The sequence below is a fragment of the Callospermophilus lateralis genome, chromosome 8 (assembly GCF_048772815.1).
Source record: "Callospermophilus lateralis isolate mCalLat2 chromosome 8, mCalLat2.hap1, whole genome shotgun sequence".
In the NCBI taxonomy this organism is placed as follows: Eukaryota; Metazoa; Chordata; class Mammalia; order Rodentia; family Sciuridae; genus Callospermophilus; species Callospermophilus lateralis.
In genome coordinates, this window is record NC_135312.1 from 40,000,575 (window position 1) to 40,023,041 (window position 22,467).

A 22,467-nucleotide genomic window follows, 5' to 3' on the forward strand; every position below is an offset into this window, starting at 1 on the left:
GAACCTTAGAGAGGTCAAGAAACATTAAAGCTACATTAGAAAACAGTGGAGCTAGGATTTGAAAATTAATATGGCCTACAACCTCATACTTTTTCTGTGGTACCTATTACAGAGCTATTGAGTTTGTAAAGAATGTGTCAGATTTAACAGATGATCTTGAGACAAATAATATATCTATGGCATGCAAATTATTTAAGTCATCAACCAAATTATTACTTACCGACCCTAAAATTATGATTAATTAATATCCAAGAAAACAGAGAGTAAAGACAGATGGAAAAAACAGAGAATTTAAAAAGGGAAGTGAAATTTATAAAACATGAAATGGGTATCCTAGAATTGGAAAGCATAATATTTGGTAGTAAAAAATCTCACTGGACTAGTTAACAACAGATTGATGACAGGAAGATAGACAAATCTTCCTATAAACTACCACATCAATAATACCATGCTAGAGAACTGCAAGTCAGCCAGATTTGAGAAAAACACATTTTCTAAGAATTCTAACACATCTTTATGAAGTCCCACTGCCACCTCTGTACATTTAAGGCTCAAACTTCACTTTTATCAGTATCCTCTTTATAATGAGAATTTAGAAACACGTTTTTACCCTAATTAAAAACAAGTTCTCAGTGCTGTTCACACTAACGATCTCAATTTATATAAGAACCAGTTTTCTACCTTTCAAGGCTAGAATAGTCTTTAAAATTAAATAGCAATAAATGTATTCCTCTAGTTGTAAGAAATCTTGTATGAGACCACTTTTGCAAAGTGAATGAAATAAGGTTTCTTTACTGCAAGTGAAGAAGAGGCAAAAAAATAAAAAAAACAAAAAAACTTCACAACCTAAAGTAGGGTTACAGGAAAACTTAATTCTTCTTTTCATCTTTCCAACTTTGCATGGCACTTATTACATGTCATTTTTAATCACTCTGAGAGTAAATACATGTTTCAAAAAAAAATAAAAAAGAATGCAACATTAGTGAAAAAAGAGCTTTATCAGAAATCATGAGCGCGTATTTGCTAGGGAGTAGGAAGCAAAAAATTTTTCAAAGACAGGTCTGTTCGTTTTCATTTATTTTTTTTATAAGGCTTGAACAGGAAAAGCAATACATCAACTCTGAGATGTATAAAATCTTATTAAAATATACTTTTATCCCATATCCACTTTACCTGTTTTACAGTCTCTTTCCTTTATTGGTTGTAGCTTCAATAAATGCAAAAGATAGAAAAAAAATTGTAACAGTAAAGCTGTGAAAAACTAAATAGAGCATTTATCATTGGAAAATGACAAAACAATGCTTATATGCTATTGCCATTTATCAACTAGATAAATTTAGGTAAATTATAACCTAGTATTATGAACCTGAATTTTCTAACTTGAGAAATCTTTCGAATTGCTAAATTTCTCTAGTTTATAAACTGAGAAACCTCAAACAGGTTACTTGATTTTTGAGTCTTAAAATAGGAATAATATGAATGTCTCTACTCCTGGAATTTTGGGAAGTATACAATACAAATAAATTGGTTAACTCAATCCCTGAGATACAGAAAACACTCAATGATTACTAGATGCTACCATGATATTTACCACATAGGATTGTTGTGAAAATTAAAGGAGAATATATATTTTCTGCCTTGTAAGTATACAATGATTATTCTCCTCTTCATTTGCTTCTTGAAGTCTATTATTCCACTGTATGTCAATACAGATTTTACTTTTTAAGCAATATATTTTAAGTTATACAAATATCAGGAATTTAGTGATTTGAAGTAACTGGTATTATAAGCCATTACACCTTAAATTATATTACATGTAAATGTCAAAAATCTAAAATTATGTGATGGACTTTTTTAAATGTAAAACTAAGATATTTCTAATTTAAATACACAAACTTAGAATTCAAGTTGTTTTTTTTTCCCAGGTTTTCTTATTGAAAATTTCTGAAAATTGTATTTCAAATTGCTAAAACTATCACTTTACCATCAACTTTTAATGTATAAATGTATTAGAATAAACTTTTCCACTACAACAAAGACCAGGTGTTTCAGAACTTAATAAAAGCATGTAAAAGTCAAAAAAGAAGAGTAAAAGATTAAGATCATCAAAGCAAATTAAAATCCTTATAAATATATTTACTAAAATAAAGCAAATTGGATAGCATTCTTTTAAAAAAAGGTTAGCACTATATCTTCAATCAATAATAACAGTGTTACTAGAATATACTTCATTCATTATGCCTTGTTCATTAGAAATTTTTCAGGAGTCCTACTTCACTAAAATTTTGATAATATCCTTTCAAATGTGTTTTGCTTTATTTCATTATCTGCAATATGTTAGAGGCATTTTTCTTATCTAATTCTTCTTCTGAATGTTCAATGCCTTTCTCGTTTAGGATTCAGAATTAATGACTACAAATGTTCAAATCCCAAATATAGAGGAAATCAGTTTGAAAGTTCAGTACCATTAGTATAACTGCATATATTTTCAAATTCCTTCCATATACAAATATACTTAACTTTCTGCTTAGTTTCTCCTGGTTCACTTTCCCTTGACGTTCTTTAAGATTTTCAAAGCTACCTGCTGTTTCAAAGTAAAAAATAAATCACTACTCTTTACCTCTTCCATTAATTTTTTATTCCATCTAATTTTCTTTCTTCCCTTCCCTCCCTCTCTCCCTCTCTCTTTCTCTCCCTCTCTCTTTCTCTTTCTTTCTTTCTTTCACTGAAGATTGAACCCAAGAGTGTTTAACCACTTAGCCACATCCTTTTTTTACATTTTATTTAAAGACAGGGTCTGAGTTGCTAAGTGTCTTGCTAAATTGCTGAGGCTGGCTTTAAACTCACAATCGTCCTGCCTCAACCTCCCAAAGCTGCTGGGATTATAAGGATGTGCCACCATAATATTCTATAATATTCTCAGTGCTGGGGATTGAACCCTGATCTCACATGGGTAAGGTAAGTGGTCTACCACTGAACTACTCACTCAACCCTCTGCCGTTTAGATTCTCAACTCCTAATACACCTTAAACCAGAGTGACCTACAGTTATTGGATAAGTAGATTTGAGATTGAGAAAAGATATTCAGAAGTAACCCTAAGTATACTAAAACTTTAAGTAAAACAAGGACTTAAACTCTATTATACTATTTATTTGTATGCAAAAGAAAACTTTAAAAGTAAAAACAAGGTTAAGTTGATATTTAAACAGTGTGAAACTTTTTAGTTCTTTGTTGAGAAAAGATAAGGGCTAAAAGCACATATAAACAAAGTCTATAAAGTCAGGATATGATATATGCATATATAGAGAAACAAAAAGTGAAACAGTTACTTAGAACAGAAAACAATAAAAGCAAAATTCCTTAATATAATACACAATAAAATTATGAAACATGTTTCTTCAAAGAATGAGCCAGCCCAGGCACAGCGGCATATACCTATAATCCTAGCAAATCAGAAGGCTGAGGCAGGAGGCTCACAAGTTCAAGACCAGCCTCAACAACTTAGTGACACCCATCTAAAAATAAAAAATAAAAAGGCTGGGGATATAGCTCAGTAGTTAAGTACCCATGGGTTCAACCCCCAGCACCAAAAAAAAAAAAAAAAGAAGACATGGATATACATTATACGTTATCTAACCTCTAACACTATGAATTGGGCACAGCCCAGAAGCAAAGCATAAACAAAACTAAGCTTCTGCAAAGCAAATATCATAAAATCTATTTAATAAAGCTGAAACATTTTATTTATTTGTAAGCTTTTCAGGCTCTTACAAAGAACATGCTGAAAGGCTGAGGTTTACTGTTTTATTGTCTTCTAAGCACTAATTACAACTTAAAATTATTTTATACTTATTTTATTGCTTTTGCCTACCTTTTAAGTCCACAATAGAAACTACATAAACTCAGCATCAAAAACAGTACCAAGCCCACAGTGTTATTTCAGGAACATTCACTGAATTAATGAATAAATATAATCCAAGAGGCTTGAGTTGTATCTCAGTGGTAGAGTGCTTGCCCAACATGGGTAAGATCCTGAGTTTAATCCTCAGCACTGTTGCGGGTGATGTGGTGGTGAAGGGGACCCAAGAGAACAGTACACTAGCAGCATAAAGAACGCTTACCAATTTTATAGGAAAAATTCCTCCCTCCCTCCATCCTTCCTTCATGGTACTGGGGACTGAACCCAGGACCTCACACACACAAGGCAAGCACTCTACCATTAAGTTACATCCCCAGTCCTGAAATGACTGTATGAACTTAAGCTCAATAAACTATTACTTAAAAAAAAAATCAGGAAAATGGAAATAAACAACTGGGGTGAGGGGAATACTAAAATAAAAGAATTAAATCTAGCCACATCAATAATCAAAAGAAATGTAAAAAGTCTAAAATCCCTAATAAAAGGGTAGCAATTATCAGGCTAAATAAAAAGGAAACACCCAATTCTACTGGGTGTGGCGGTACATGCCTATAATCCCATCTACTTGAACAGCTGAGGTAGGAGAATCTTTACATTCAGGCCGGTCTAGGCAACTTAGCAAGACCCTGTCTAAAATAAAAAAGGGTTGAGGGTATAGCTGGGGGTATAGAGTTCTTGCCAAGCATAGGTAAGGCCCTAGATTCAAACCCGAGTACTGGGTGAAAAAACTAAAAACAAATAATAACCCCAAATTACCTATACAAAATGAACTTCAAATAAAAGGCACAAATAAGCTAAAAGGAGAGAAAAAGAAATACCATACAAACTTTAATGAAAGGAAAGTCGGAATGACTACATTAACATACATGAAATGGATTTCAGAGAAAAATAAAGGTCAATTCATAATGATTAAGCAATCTATGAAGTAGACCAAAAAAATCTGAAAAATTAGGAAGCAAGTTATAAAGTGTCAAAATATATAAATCACAAACTGAAAAAATAACTGATAAAATTAATGGAGAGAAAAATCAATAAAAATATCAATCTCCTCAAAAATCTAGGAATGAAACCACCATTCGATCTAGCTATCCTACTTCTCAGTATATATTCAAAGGATTTAAAATCACCATACTGCAATGACACAACCACATCAAAGTTTATAGCAGCTCAATTCACAATAGCTAAGCTAGAGCTAGAGCCAACTTTGAAGCCCTTCAACAGATGAATGGATAAAGAAAATGTGCTATATGTACACAATAGAGATTAGCCATTAAGCAAAATGACTTTATGACATTTCCAGTAAATGGATAAATCTGGACAACTATCATGCCAAGTGAAATGAGCCAGTCCCAAAAAGCCAAAGGCCAAACATTTTCAATGACATGTGGAAGCTAACCATAATAAGGGGACGAAAGGGGAAGAACAGATAGGTACTCAGTAGATTAGACAAAGGGGAATGAACAGAAGGGAGGGGGGATAGTTTTCCCATGTAAATATATGAATACACAATAATGAATCCCACTATTGTGTACATCTACAAGAATGGAATCCTAATTAGAATAAGATATATCGCATGCTTATATAATTACATCAAATGAATGCTACTGTCATGTACAACTAAAAAGGAAAAATTGAAAAAAAAATTAACATAGCTGACATTTATTTTTTTTAAAAATTTGAATAACAGGTAAATACACACTCTTTTTTTTTTCTCTCCTTTTCTTTGGGAGTAGGGTATACCAGCCTTCTTTTGTATTTTATTTAGAGACAAGGTCTCACTGAGTTGCTTAGCACCTTGGTTTTGTGCAGGCTAGCTGTGAACTCATGATCCCCCTGCCCAGCCTACCGAGCATATCTGGCTTAAATACCCATTCTTTTTAAGTATATATGGATCAATTATTAAGACAGTTTATATTCTTAGTAATAAAATAAGTTTCACTAAACTTAAAAAGATTCAAAACATATGAAACAGGTTATCTAATCATAATTAAAATAATGTAATAGAAATATCTCTAGAAATTTCCCAAAATATTGAGAAGTTAAATGCAATACTTCTAAATAATTCATTGTTCAAAGAACAAATCAAAGGCAAAGTACAAAGTAGAATGAATCAAATGAAAATTAAAACACAACATATTAAAATTTATGTGATACTAGTAACGTAGTACTCAGGAAGAAAATTTATAGTACTAAACACACTAGGGAAAAAAAAAAAAGGTCTCATATCAAGGTCCCTTATTTCTACCTTAAGATACTAGAAACAGAAGTATGAATCAAACCCAAAATAAGAAGAGAGAAGTGTACAATGAATCAAAATGCATTGTGCTGTCATATATACTTAATTAGAATGAACAAATAAATAGATAAATTTTTAAAAGAGAGGAAATAATAAAGGTCAAAGTAAAACCAATGAAATATAAACATGAAACTAATAGAAACAATCAGCAAAATCAAAAGCTGATATTTGAGAAGATCAATAAAATTAATAAACCTTTACTCAAATTGGTCAGAGAAAAAAAGAGAGAAGGGATCACTGGAGGATCACTGAATTTGCCTAAGCAAATTCATAGATATGATACTAAAAGCAGAATTCATTTTTTTAAAATGATAAAGTGAACTTTATCAAAATCAAAAACATTTGCTTTGTCAAAGACATTGTTAAGATTTTTTTAAAAAGACAGGATATGGCCTAGAAAAATACATTTGAACATAATCTGACAAAAGACTTGGATTCAGGGCTACATTCAAAACCCTTCAACAATCAATAAGGAATAACAATTTTTAAAATTAAAAACTGTTTTTCATTAGTTTTTATGGTGCTGGGGATGAACCGAGGGGCCTCTCGAATACTAGGTAAAGCACTGTACCGCTGAGTTACACCTTCAGCCCTCAACACTTTAAAAAGGAAGATGTACAAACAGCAAATAAGCACATGAAAAGGTGCTCAATATCATTAATTATGAGGGTAATGCAAATTAAAACCATAATAAAATGCCACCACTTACATGTCAGAATAACTAATATTTCTAAAACTAACATTACCAAGGTGTGGCAAGGATGCTGAGCAACTAGAACTCTCATCCATTACTGGTTAGACTGCAAAATGGTTTACTCACTTTGGAAAACAGTTTGGAAGTTTTTTAAAAAATTAAGCATACACTTACCATAAGACCCAGCAATCCTACTCTAAAAATAAAAAATCAGGTTCACACAAAAATATGTATTAAAAACATTCACATACAAAAATATGTATGTGAATGTTTTTAAGCAAGCTTTATTCAAATCAGCAAAAATTAGAAATAACCCAATGTCCGTCAAATGGTGAGCAGATAAAACAAAATATGATATATCCACAGAATGAAATGCTATTAGCAATAAAAAGGAAAAAACTAATACATAAAACAAAATAGATAAATTTCAAATGCACAATACTAAATAAAAGAAGCCAGATTCAAAAAGCTACATATATTTGCATAATTTTATTTATATAATATTCTAGAAAAAAATAAAACTGTAGGCATAAATCAGATTAGTGGAAACCAGGGCTTAAGAAGTGAAGAGGGTATGACTACAAAGGGAAAACACAAAGAACCTTTTGGAGAGCACTGTGATGTACTTTGATTATAGTAGTAGCTTTACCTAAAACTCTATGCATTTATCAAAAATGATAGAACCATACATCAAAAATAAGTTTTTCGGTATACTAAAAAATAATTTTCTTCCTTTTTTTCTTTTGTGATACTGGAGATCAAACCTAGGGCCTCCCACATGCTAGGCAAGCAGTGTACCACTACGATATATTTAATTTCCAGTGCAAAAAATAATTTTCAAAAATAAACTAAAGATCATTTTTTTTTAAAAAAAGGAAAAAACAGAAGGTTGTTAATAATAATGAAGTCAAACAATAATAATAATAATAGGATAAATTAAAGCCTCTGAAACAAGAACAAGTAATAAAGAGATAGCAGTAAGTTGAAGATGAGTTTCAAAGGAAAGACAGAAATTTAGTTACCAAAATTTGTGACAAATGTCAGAAAAATGAAAATGGTGACTTGAATATAAACTATACATTTGGTCCTGATTTGTCCTGGAATCTGAGATAATTCTAACTGTATAAGAGGATTCTACATCACAGATAAAGGAGAAAAGAGGCTCACAGACTAGTAATCGGGCAGGGCTTTAGACTTTTTTAAAATACTAGCACCTCTAAATGAAGGATCCTTTGTTTTCTGGGGTTTTTTAAAAATATTTTATTTAATTGTTAAACATTTACTTATTTGTTCTTTTTGTTTGTTTGTTTGTTTTTAATTTATAGCAGTACCTGGGATTGAACCCAGGAGCACTCTACCACTAATTATGTCCCTAGCCCTTTTAACTTTTTATTTTGAGACAGGGTCTTGCCAACTTGCTGATGCTGGAATCAAATTTACATTCTTCCTGCCTCAGCCCCCAGAGTCACTGGGTTTATAAACATGCATGACTGCACCTGGTTCAGGGGTTCTTGATACATAGTATCTAGATAGAATTCTGGAAGTTCAGGAAAGCAGATAGTATAAAAATTTATCTTCATTTTTAACCTCTAGCTATGTACTATATTTCCTTAGACTGTGAATATATAAAAACAACTATCTTGACTAAACAGGATTTTTGCCTTTATTACTCAAAGAAATCATAGTGTTCCTATTGTATGATGGTATCATGGATCTGCTACTATTTTCTTTTATATGCATTCTGAAAAAATAATTTTCAAAAACAGACCTAAGATAATTTTTAAAAATTCAATTTAGAATGTCTAATTATAACAGCAGAGATTAAAAACAAGGTCTCTGGAAAAAGTCATAAAAACCGGGCATTAAGGTAGGAATGAGTTTCAAAGGCAGGCAGAAATTAAGTTATTCAAATTGGTCACGAATGTTAGGAAAATGAAAACACTGAACTGAATAAAAGTGTGCCTTTGGACCTGATTTGTACTGGAGTCTAAGACTCATAAATTTATTATTATTATTTTGGTAGTAGGGATTTACCCCAGGGGCATTGAGCTACACCCCAAGCCCATTTTTTATTTTGAGACAATGTCTCTCTAAGTTGCTTAGGGACTCACTAAATTGCTGAGGCTGTCTTCGAACTTGCCAACCTCCTATCTCAGCCTCCTGAGTCACTGTAATTATAGACAGGCGCCACTGCACCCAGCTAAAGCATAAATTTATAAATCATATATTTACAAATCATATATATGAAGTTTTTTAGTACTTTGGTAATTACTCTGCTCCCATCTTACAAAGCTCCTCTTTCTTTTCTTTTCGTTCTTTCTTTTTGGCATATTAGGGATGAAATTCAATGGTGCTCTACCACCGAGCTACATTCCCCAGTCCTACATATTTTTTTTTATTTTGAGACAGGTTCTTACTAAGTTGCCCAGGCCAGCCTCCGTCTTCCAATCCTCCTGCCTCAGTGTCCCAAGTAGCTGGGATTACAGGTATGCAGCACTGCAACTGGCTCAAAATTTCTTTCTCCAGGTTCTCTAATATTCTACATATATCTATGAAGTTTCACTATCTCCATGGTTATATAACAGTTTACACCCAAGACAAGGAAATGCACAGCTTTTTTTTTAGAGCAATAGTTATATTTCTTTATTCTCATTAGATAGTAGAGTGTATGTAAGTAGATACAGATATATAGATTTATAGATAAATATATGCAAGTGCTCTACCACTGAGCTACATCCCCAGTCTTCCATGTAAAATTAAATCCATCAAATAAATGTTCCATCTAGTCATACATATATAAAAAGAGAGACCTGACACTGAATACTATAGGGCTAAATGAAAAGTACTTTCTGAAACTACAGATAGAACTAGTCTAAAAAAACCACATCTAGGGGCTGGGGGATGTGGCTCAAGTGGTGGCGCGCTCGCCTGGCATCGTGCAGCCCGGGTTCAATCCTCAGCACCACATACAAACAAAGATGTTGTGTCCGCCAAAAACTGAAAAATAAATATTAAAAAAAATTTTTTTCTCTCTCTCTCTCTTAAAAAAAAAAAAAAAACCACATCTACCTTATGCACAAAAAGAAATTTAATAAAGGTATCTCAAAAAGGATTTTAAGTTGATAATGTGTGGGGAAGTGTAAAATGTTTACTTTTGTCTCCTAAATACACTACACACTCATTGAGATATCTTGCATTATTGATTTAAAAAGTGAAAAACACAGGATCCGAAACCAAAACCAAAATAGCTAGACCTTAAAGGTTTCTACAGTAATACACTCCTCTGGTTCTTTGGGTTAAATAACAGCAATTATCAACCAAGTGAGATACAGCAGTTATTTAAACAATGCAAATGTTTAAATGGTAGAGGGGAAAGTAAGGGGATCTAAGGGCAGCAATTCAACTGTGGATCAAACTACCAGAGAGAAAAAAAGAGTTTTCTGCAGTCTAGAGATATCTAATGAGAACTATGAAAAAGAGAAATGTTCTTAGAGATAAGTAAATATTATAAATATAAAAGAAAATATTTACAAAAGTAATTTTCTTATAAAGGCATTATTTCCTTCCCATCAATAAAATGTACTAGTTAAAAAAAAAAAAAAAAACTTCAGATACACCTCTTATTTTATAACAGAAATCAAAGGCCAAATAGAATTTGCTATTCCATATTTCCTTACCATTATTTGGTGACAAAATGAAATGTGTAAATACAGAACAATTTAATTTCAACTGAATACTATTTCATTTGAATGGGGCACTTTACCATTGAGCATATACCATTTAAAAAGTTTTTTAACAAAAACATACAATATATTCAATCTATACTAATTTGCCCTATATCCATTAACCTCTTAGGAATCTTTTATTATAAGCTGTCAAATTACTGAGTTTTTATATGATTTTTTTTCTGATTGCATAGTCACTACATGTTCATTACAGAAAACTTACAATAACAAAAGAATTCCCCATAATCTTACCAACTACAAATAACCACTAATTATTTTATTTCTTCTGAGTACTAGCTTACTTAGTAAAAATGCTACTAATCAATACTTTTTGCCCACTTGTTTTCAGTTGTTCAGCTAAGAGCTTTATAAACACTATTTTATTATTATAACAATCTTATTCAAGTAATAGGTGAATATTATCATTACAGTTTTTTTTCAACTACAGTTTAAAGTGGTTAGGAAATATGTCCATAGTCACAGAGATAAGTGGTAGAGTTGAACCCAGCATCTTTGATCACTATACAATATCATCATTGATATAGATGATAACATATTCTTCTCTTTTTCCTAAGTAATTTCCTATATTATAAAAATTATAATTTTAGATGGCTATCCAATATCATTTGAATATATAATAATTTACTTAACCACTCCTCTATTAGATCAGATTATTTCTGTATAATATTTGTAAATGTGATCCATTAAATAGAAAAAATAAAAACTAGGATTGGGGATGTAGCTCCCAGGTAAAGTTCTTGCCTAGGAAGCATGAAGCTCTGGGTTCAATCCCTAGTACCATCAAAAAATAAAATAAAAACTAGGTACATGCAAGACTTGTTTGATTAGTTTAAACTTAAAATTAAATATATGATTCAACTTACTCTTTTACTGAGGCATATAACTGGCCACATACTGCAACCTAATGTGCAGCAGCAACAAAGGCAGCCACAAAGTAGCCAACGTACATTAACAGGAAGGTTCTTCTTAAGACAACTGTTAACTCTGTTGATGCTGGCTTTAAATTCTTCAGGAGCTACCTAAAGAAAGAGTTTAAGAAATAACAACATCGAAATATTAACAAACATGTCTCATACGTTTTGTCTAATTTTCTAGGAAAAACTTTTGTTTTGAAACATCTAAACAGGAAATAAATAATTGAGCCACTCACTTTTCCAGTTAATGAAGAAGGGAATTCTGATTCAAATTTGTTGCTCAGTCCAAATCTATTTTTTAAAAAAATAAGAAGAAAATGTTATTATCTATCACTGTTATAAAAAAATAAAAAATGTAAACATTTAGACTAGCTCTGTGGCAGAGGCTTGTAATCCCAGAAATTTGGAGGCTGAGGCAAGAAGATCACAAGTTTTTTGTGGTACTGGGGATTGAACTCAGCCTGATCACTTAAAAAGACTATCTCAAAATAAAAATAAAGAGGGCTGTATGCTGGGGTTGTGGCTCAGTGGTAGAGCAATCAACTGGCATGTGTGAGGCACTGGGTGCAATCCTCAGCACCATATAAAAATAAATACAGTAAATGTACTATGTCCATCTACAACTAAAGAAAAAAAAATTAAAAAAAATAAATAAATAAAGAGGGCAGGCAGCAGGGCAGGGAGGGGGAACCTAGATCAGTGATATAGTACCCTGAGTTCAATCCCCAGTACCACAAAAAATAAATATTTAACTTAAAGATCAGAAACATCAATAGAATGTAGATTAATATATATACAAGTTAGAGTCAAATGAAAGAATAAGACACAAGAGCTTCATAATAATCAATTTATGAAATTTAATAAGCAATTATTTGTCAATGAATCAAAACTTTCATATAATAATATGAGACTGAATGTTACCTAATCAGCAGTATATAAGTAAAAGAATAGATGATTCATTTAATTTGAGCTACCACCTCCTCCTTAAAAACTTCAAAGCATTTTTTTTGGGGGGGGTGCTAGGGATTAAACCCAGGGGAACTTAACTACTGAGCAACATCTCTAGCCCTTTTTATTTTTTATTTTGAGACAGGGTCTCCCTAAGTTGCTTAAGGACTCACTAAGTTACTGAGGCTGGCCATGAACTTGCAATCCTCCTGCCTCAGCCTCTCGAGCCTCTGGGATTACAAGTGTGCACCACAAAACATATTACCTTTATAGACATGATAGCCAATTTTCTAATTTTGAATGTTAGTGGTAGAAATAAGCCATGGTTTTGAAGGTTAATAGGTGTCCTTGGTAGACACAAGTAATAAGAGAAGAAAAAAAGTGGGAAGGAGGAATAGAAGAGCGAAAGGAGAGAAAATATAAATAAAAACAAAGTAGGGCTTGACAAAATGCTACCGAGAATTATCTTAGGTGACACTCAATACCTACTTGATTGTCAGTGTATTAAATGGTATGAAAGAAAACCCAGACACCTCCTCTATTGCCATCTATTCCTATTACCTGAAAGATCATTCCTTGAATTTGGACTAAAATACTACATGGCTTTAGAAGTGATAAACGATTTTCAAAGATTACAAAAAAATAATAAACTTAACACACTATGATCTTACCTATTAGAAATATACTAATACTTAGAGAAAAGGGCATTCAAATTACAAATACTGAACATCTTCTATGAGATATGTCCTGATGATCCTATAATGGGAAGTTTTTAGAACTTTTTTTTTTAAAGAAATAATGTACAAGGTCAATTTACTTTTATATAATTTAATTTTTAGGGGGCTGAGATGTGGCTCAAGCGGTAGCGCACTCGCCTGGCATGCGTGCGGCCCGGGTTCAATCCTCAGCACCACATACAAACAAAGATGTGTGTCCGCCGAGAACTAAAAAATAAATATTAAAAAAAAATTCTCTCTCTTTAAAAATAAAAAAAAATTAAAGTTCATGCACACTCGTACATTGCTCATGGGACTGCAAACTGGTGCAGCCAATTTGGAGAGCAGTATGGAGATTCCTTGAAAAGCTAGGAATGGAACCACCATTTGACCCAGCTATTCCCCTTCTCGGACTATACCCAAAAGACCTAAAAAGAGCATACTACAGGGACACAGCTACATCAATGTTCATAGCAGCACAATTCACAATAGCTAGACTGGGAACCAACCCAGATGCCCTTCAACAGATGAATGGATTAAGAAATTGTGGCATTTATTCACAATGGAATATTACTCAGCAGTAAAAAATAACTAAATCATGGCATTTGCAGGGAAATGGATGGCACTAGAGCAAATTATGTTAAGCGAAGTTAGCCAATCCCTAAAAAATAAATGCCGAATGTCTTCGCTGATATAAGGGACATGACTCAAAACAGAGTAGGAAGAAAGAGCATGAGAAGAAGATTACCATGAAATAAGGAAAGAGGAGGAAGGGAAAGGGAGGGAGAAGGGGAAATGCACAGAAGACGGAAGGAGACCCTCATGGGTTCACAAAATACATATACGATGGTGTGAGGGGGAAGGAAAGGGGGAAAGAGAGAGAGAGAGAGAGAGAGAGAGAGAGGGAAGTGTTACAGTAGTGTGGGTAGACAAGAGGGATGGGAGGGGAGGAGAGGGGAGTGGGGCATAGGGAGGGCAGCAGAATACAACTGACACTAGGATTGCTGTATGTATACACATGGATGTATAACCAATGTGATTCTGCAATCTGTACACGTGGGAAAATGACAATTCATACCCTATTTGAATCAAATGTATGATATGTCAAGATCATTGTATTATCTTGAACAACTAATAAAAATAAATTTAAAAAAAAGTTCATGCAAAACACTAGGCAAAGCTTTGAATGTAACTTGGCGTTTATGTAGAAATTAATTCTTGAAATAGGCTTGTTTTATTCATATTCCACATACTTCCAGTTCACTATGTCCTCCTTCCTACAATCTACAGCCATAACTCAAAGTGTAAACTAAGCTGTTACCTTGCTTTCTCATTTCATCCAATTCAGCCTTTCCCTTTCCTGATAGAGCCTCCCTTTTAAAATCTCCTTTATTCTTTCCTTTGGAACTCCTAATCTGCTGTTATGCTGCTACCAGTATACCTCCTTATATCTTCTCTTCATCAAAAGAAGATCAACAGAAAAGGAAACAGATCAGGGGAGGGAGGAGGGGAGGGAGGAGGGAAGGGAAAATACTGGAGAATGATATTGGCCAAATTATATTGTTATATTGTGTGTATATATGAACAGGTAACAACAAATTCCATCATCAGGAGCCAGGCACTACATGCCTGTAAATCGAGCAACTGAGGAGGCTGAGGCAGGAAGATCACGAGTTGCCAGCCTCAGTAACTCAGTGAGGCCCTAAGCAACTCAGCAAGACCTTGTCTCTAACAAAATGCAAAAAAGGGTTGGGGATGTGGTTCAATGGTTAAGCGCCCCTGGATTCAATCTCTGGTACAAAAAAAAAAAAAAAAAAATTCCACAATTATGTGCCTCTACAATACACCAATAAAAAAAAAATGTGGGGGAAAAATGCCTCTTTCCTTAGGAATTCTCAACTGTAACACATTCCTAACTTAATGAATTATGAAGAAATTAAGCTCCATCTAATTCAGCAGCTTACACACTGTAATATAGTCCGGATACTGTTATCATTGGGACTGTGTCACCTGAAATTTTGAACTGTAAAATTCTATTACTACTATTAAACATTCCGTGTCTTCCATCCTTACACCAAGGTTTTTGGGTCTCTGATTATAACTTTTTTTTTTTTTTTTTTTTGCTGCTGGGGATTGAACCCAGGGCCTGTGCATGTGAAGCAAGCACTCTAGTGAGCTATATCTCAAGTGAGCTATATCTCCAGCCCCTCTGGTTATAGCTTACTGCTTTTCACCCCTTGAAATCTCCCAATGGCTCCATTTCCTTCCCTATGTGTCAGAACTATATACTCAATCATTTTCATATGTTGTTGGTTGTTTTGTTGTTGTTGTTGTTTTACAAAACTTTTAATTGTTTTGACCATACTCCAACAAATATCCATTATCATCTTTACAGTATCTTCTGACAACCCAGGTTCAATTAAACTGTTTACTTTCTTCACTTCAATTCTCACTGCCTGGAGCTACTAGGAAAAAAAAAAAATCACCCTAACTTATAAATATATTATTTCTAATTTCAGTATTATTGCCTAAGCAATATTTTTTCTGTTCTATTAAATTACCTTACCCATATTCCATGGTTGTTGTTCCTCTTCATGTACTCAGCTTTATCCTCACAACTCACAGTTTTTGCAGATAACCATACTGGTTAACTCCAAGTGGGAAAAAAAAAATCACTGAATATAAACTGCTTTAGCTTCCCTCCTTTTAACTTTTAGATTTAGCCACATGTCTTCTATATCTTTCTCCCTCTCTCTTTGGGTACTGGGTAACCCAGATGCTTTTACCACTGAGCCCCAGCCTTTTTAAAATTTTATTCTGAGACAGGATCTTGCTAAGTTGCCCAAGTTGGCCTCGAACTTCTGATCCTTCTGCTTCAGACTCCCAAAGTAGCTAAAGGCTTGCTACCAACTATCTTCATGAGTTGCTTAGGGCCTCACTGAGTTGCTGAGGCTGGCTTTGTACTTGTGATCCTCCTGCCTCAGCCTCCCCAGTTGCTGGATTTACAGCAACTATTTTCTCAAAGCTAACTATTTGCTCCTGATTGCATATCCTCTGCAATCCCTGTCTTTGTACACATAGACTAAAAACCTGCATAAGTCCACATGGCCTGAATGTTTTATAGGGATTTTCTTCTCCCTCAATGTATGATAACATCTATCTCTTGTTCTCTCTCAGAGTCTTGAAAGAGTTCTTTACGTCCACTATCTTTAACTCAGATTCCATTCATTATGCAAACTATAACAATCCAGGCTTTCAACTGCATCTTTACTGATGAAACTGATCTCATCAGAGCAGTTAAAAAACAACTCTTTTCAACAAGTCTTCTTTTACAGTATGCTTTCTCCTAGTAAAGAGCCTAGGCATCAGAAAGTCTTATTTGGCAAGGCATCGACAACTATTCCTTTGCTATATCTTTCATCTTTGCCGAAGCAATACTATCAGTCAAGTTTTTACAAGATCATTGTTTTTTATTAAACTGATATGAAAATCCATACTGCATGTTTGATAATAACTGTAAAATATCATCTTTGATGGTTTTGATTTTCTATAGATTGCTAAAGGTTTTTTTTTTTTCTTTTTCTTCTTTTTCTTTGTGGTGTGGGATTGAACATGGGGTTGCTTTACCACAAGCTACATTCTCAGCCCTTTTTAATTTTAACTTTGATCTCACTAAATTGCCCAAGTTAGGGACTGGAATTGTGACTCAGAGTTAGAGCGCTCACCTAGCATGCGTGAGGCACTGGGTTCGATCCTCAGCACCACATAAATATAAAATAAAGACACTGTATCCACCTATAACTAAAAAATAAATATTAAAAAAAATTGCCCAAGTTAGTCCCAAACTGGAAAAGTAGCTGGAAAAGCAAGTGAGCACCATCTTGCCTGGCATAAATTGCCTAGTTTTATACCACCTTAAGCTCTGACTTTTTTTATTTTTTAAAAAATTCAGCAGGAAGCAGATTTAGAATGGAATTAAGATGAACGTTTAAGTTTAAATTAACAGCTTTACAAATTACTCCTTCAAATGGTTAAAAAAAAAAAAGTAACTTAATTAGAAGATAAATGTACAATTGACCTGGGACTATATTCAAAAAGCCAAATTTTATCCCATAAAGTGATAATTTGATGTGTTGAGTGAAGTGTAATAATTCCAACACTGGGTAGAAAAGTGAATCTCAACTCTAATAATCTAACATTCCATTAATCCAAAAAGCTGGAAGTAGCACTTAATTTAAAAACATACAATTCAAGGTAGGCAGTATCTTAATTCAGTTATCTGCAAAGACTAATAATAAGAAAAATAAAATTTAAAAAAATTTTTATTTTGGCAAGAAGGTCTCAAGATGGAAAATTTCATGCATTATATCAATAAAACTATAAATTATCACCACCATTCCAGAAATTAATTTGACATTAAAAATTGTTATACTTTTGTCACAGTAAATTCTCTTTTAGAAATGTAAACCAAAAAATAATGTGAAATATGGGTAAACATTTATTCATAAACAATTCAGTGAAATTTTATTCACAAAAATATTTACTCAGAACACTATAGTAGATAAATATCTCCATAAAAGAAGACAACACCTAAAAATGAAACCTTCAAACTAATATCACGAAAATTACAAAACTGTAGCTTAGCACAATCTCAATTATTTAAAAAATACAAAGGGCTTAGGATGTTCTCAGTTCATTGTAAAGTGTCCCTGGGTTCTATCCCCAGTACTGCAAAAAAAAAAAAAAAAAAAAAAAAAGAATGAGGGCGGGGATTATAAATTGCTATAATCTTCAACAGTACAATCTAATAGTGTATAGAAAAAATATTTAAAAATATTCCCAGGGTCTGGGCACAGTGGCACATTCCTGTAACCCAGCAACTTGGGAGGCTGAGACAGGAGGATCATGAATTCAAAACCAACCTCAGCAACTTACCGAGGCCCTAAGCAACTCAGTGAGACCCTGTCTCATATTTAAAAAAAAAAAAAAAGTGCTGGTGATGTAGCTCAGTGGTTAAGGTCCCTGGGTTCAATCCTCAGTACAAAAAAAAAAAAAAAAAATTCTAGGCTGGGGATGAAGCTAAGTGGTTAAGGTCCCTGGATTCAATCCTCAGTACTTAAAAAAAAAAAAAAAAAACCTAGGCTGGGGATGTAGCTCAGTGGTAAGCACTTGCCTAGCAAATATACCAGGTTTCAACCCAGTACCGTAAAATAAGAAACAATAATCCATAAACACATATAACATATGCTTACCTTTAATAGTGTGTGTGTGTGTGTGTGTATGTGTGTGTATATATATATACACATATATAATGCTTATCTTCTGACCCAGTGATAATTATTGTTATTATTGGCAGTGTTGGGTATCAAATGGGTCCTTGCAAATGTTAGACACAGTCTACCATTGAGCTACATTCCCCAGCCCAGTTGACCCAATAATTCTACTTCTAGAACTACATCACAAGAAAAAACACAGTGGTACAGATATGTGAAATATTCTACTGTTTTGGGGAGGTTATTAAAGAACTTTTGTTTCATTTGTTGTTTCACAATTTTTTAAAACAGGACCTATTTTTAAGTAATGGTAACTGTTGCTAAATAAATACATTAAATGTATTTTTGTAATAAGTATTACAATCACAGTTTTTCTTCTATAAGAATTTTTAATTTTGTATAACTAGGCACTTAATCATAAGTGAAATAGGGACGCTTAGGTTCACTAATCAAGTCTTCTGAAATGCCACTCAATCTTTTCCATAATGCAGGTTCACATAATCACTAGCCCTTTTTATAGTTTTTAACTTTTATGTTCCTTATGTTTCCTCAGATTATATCTTTTACAATTCATTACTGCACTATCATTTTGAATTAAGAACATATTTTAAAGTTGTGAATTTTGACTTAAATACAGAAAAATAAGAATCTAACTGCTTCAACTTGTTTCACCCTTAACAAAAAGATGTGTTCAGTATTTATTTTCCTTTCTTCTGAGTTGTAGTGCTGTTGTTAACAATGAATATTTTAAAACTACAGAAATGTCTTTCAATTATATAAATTATATCAATCTGAAAAAAAAATAGTATAGCTCAAAACCATGTTTATAAGATAGAAGCCCATTACTGTGAATGCCTAACTAGGATCTCCCTACACTCTGGCTAGTTAGACCACAAGTGGCATTTGCTTTAGGAACAGCTAATCCCTGGGTTGGCTAGTAGCACATGGGATGGCAGGGGCCAACAGGGCTGCCCCACAGACAACCTAACTAACTCAATCAGATCTCTCTCGAGGTATCTGCAAGACAAATAGTTGGAAACATGGATAGAGACTAAGTTTAAATTAAAGTCAAAATACAGTACAGCCATGAATAAGTGAAGTCAATAATAAATGGAAACCAATAGTAAGCAGAAACTATGAGGTATAGGGGAAAGAGGTCTGTCAGTTCACAATGCAACAGCAGAAGCTGGAACTGAAAGTAGGTGAATCACTGTGACAACAGCACTAGAGTAGGGAGCAAGGGACACATGGTGTTGACAAAATGACAGAATAACTAGATCACCAGAGCAGTACTAAATCCAAAACAATAATTTTTCGGTCTCCTGGAGCCTGGCTGTAAAATGGCAATGTCTCCTAACTTCTTTAGTCCCCAGGCATTCTTATAATAAATTTCCACTGCTTAAGGCCAATAAGGCGGTTCTGTTCTTTGAAATCTAAAAGACCCTAATACTTTTTAAGAACCCATAATGATGCTCCAAATGAAATATTAGATAAAAAATGTAAAAAACAAAATATTAGTATCACGATTTTTTAATAAAAATCTTTACATGCAAAAACAAAAATTTAATCCATCAAAATATGAACAGTAGTTAATCCTAGGTAATGGAATTAAGGATACTGTATTTTTTATATTTTCATGTTGTTACAATTTCCCTAATAATATATATTAGTATTCAAATAAAAAAAAGTTTCTAGAAAAAAATAAAATTAGAACAACCAGGATATATAATATGACCTTTTCCTCTTGGTGATTATAGGTTATTATTTTATTTTCCACTTCACTGGAATACAACTTCTCAATTTCTAAATACTTTGTTTTCTGTTTTGTTTTTGTTAATGCTGAGAATTGAATTCAGGGATTCACACATGCTAAACAAGCAATCTGCCACTGAGCTACATACATCCCCAATTCCTTTTTAAATTTTATTTTGAGATAGGGTCTCACAAAGTGTGGCCTCAAACTTTCAATCCTCCTTTTCAATCAGGATTAAAACCTGAAGTAAAAAAAAACCAAACACTTTAGATGACTAAAGTGTTTGGTTTTTAGTCACAATAAAGAAATGTATGTGTAAATGACATATCTAGATTTAAAGACAATTCTAGTTTCAAAGTATACTTCAGGGTTTTTTGAGAATATTTTGAAGACTATCTACATTAAGTATATTATAAGGAAAAAATTAATTTTTAGTTCCACAACAGCAGAATTTCATAATCTGACAGCTAGAAGAGACCACAGCTATCTGTGTCTAAACATTCTATTTTAGAGATGAAAACTGATGCAGAAGAGACAATAACTTAAAAGAGTTTCATGATCAATTAATAAATGAGATCGAGGCTAGGGTCCTACTCTTGAAACTAATAGCTTTCTCTATAAGAATAGAAAATGCTAATCCACTTGAAATAGAACATTCTAAATTTAGAAACTGAGAATGGGGGGGGGTCTTCTTTTTCTATCAACAGATGTTATAAAATTAAAATTAATGCACAAATTACACTGAAGTTCTGATAGGATCTAAGAAAAAATCTCTTTTTGACCTTTCACATTTATACCTAACATGCTAAGATATATGAGACTTTGTTACAATGTTCATGTTAAAATGAGAATACTTAGCTTTGTTGGTTTGGTTCAATAAAATAAAAGAAGTAATTAAGCAAACAGACTGTAATCATACTACATAGATTAAAATAATCCACATACATTCATGTACTTCCAAAACACTTCCATATACTATGTATCACTCTAATCAAATTTTTACCTTTTCTGAGCCTCAGTTTTCCTACTTATCCACTAGTAATTATACTGCTAAACTCACAAACTGAGTTCATATAAAGCACCAAAAATATGTGACGTATATCTTAGCTGCTTTTATTACTATAAAACAATGTTTTTTTATTGTGGTGATCATCGTTTTAGTAAAATGGGTAATACTATCATTTAATAACCACTATGAATAACCCAATAAATTAGAGAATGTCCAGATCTCAATGACTTTACAAGTATCATCAAATAGCTTCCAAATAAAATTGCCAATGATCAAATTGGTTAACGTTAACTGCAAAGATTTTCTAACTTTTTAGCAAATAGGATACACAAGGGAGATGTGGGTTTCAAGAAAACCACATAATACCAAAGAGTTGACAGCTAATATGGGGAAGCTTTTGGCTAGGAATCCAGGCAGGCAACACAGAAAATGAAAAGCACAAAGAGGCATTGTGGTGAAGTTAGAACAACAACAAAGAACAACTGAATTCAAAAATCTAGGTTTAAATATCAACTAGATATTATTTTATGAAGTGTATCTTCCTTCTGGTTTTATTTGCCTCAGATAAGGCAAAAGACTTCTATCAGTCATAGATGGCCCAAAAGTCAAATGCTATCCCAAGTGGGCATAGTAGCACATGCCTGAAATGCCAGCAACTCAGAAAGCTGAGGCAAGATGATCTCAAGTTCAAGGCCAGCCTCAGCAACTTAAGGAGACTCTATCTCAAAATTTAAAAATTAGAAGACTGAGGATGTAATTTAGTGATAAAGCAACCTTGTGTTCAATCCCCAATACTAAAAAAAATTTTAAAACACACACTTTCCCAAAGTTGGTTTTTTATTTGCTTGTGTGTGTGCCTGCATGTGTGCGTGTATCTCAGTAATAAGAATCAAATCCAGAGCTTGTGCTAATTCCCAACCCCGCTCCAAAAAAAAAAAAAAAAATTAGCAACGCTTTCTAGGTTCATTTCCTAGATGAGACAGCTGCTATAAAACCATAAAATTTTAAAATTTCCATTCTTGTCCAAAAAGGTTATTCAAAGTTTTTCTCTTTATAAGAGATGTTTATCAGAAGCTCATACTATAACAAGTCTGGCTCATCTCAACTTCTAACAGTGGAAGCACTATGAAAAAAGAAAAAGGTAGCAAAGAGTAAGGGGAAGGTGGATGAGGTGGAATTCTAAATAGGGAGGCAGGTA

General features: G+C 33.1%; 1 protein-coding gene across 1 annotated transcript in view; it reads right to left on the reverse strand.

Moving 5' to 3' along the window:
• The window catches only part of Chic2 (cysteine rich hydrophobic domain 2), a 43,158-nt gene that overhangs the window by 12,468 nt on the left and 8,223 nt on the right, over positions 1–22,467 (reverse strand). Inside the window, exons 2-3 of the mRNA XM_076864234.2 lie at positions 11,807–11,861; positions 11,520–11,675 (exon numbers count right to left, since the gene is read on the reverse strand). Of these exons, the coding sequence (XP_076720349.1) occupies positions 11,520–11,675; positions 11,807–11,861 (211 nt within the window). The remainder of the gene's footprint in view (positions 1–11,519; positions 11,676–11,806; positions 11,862–22,467) is intronic.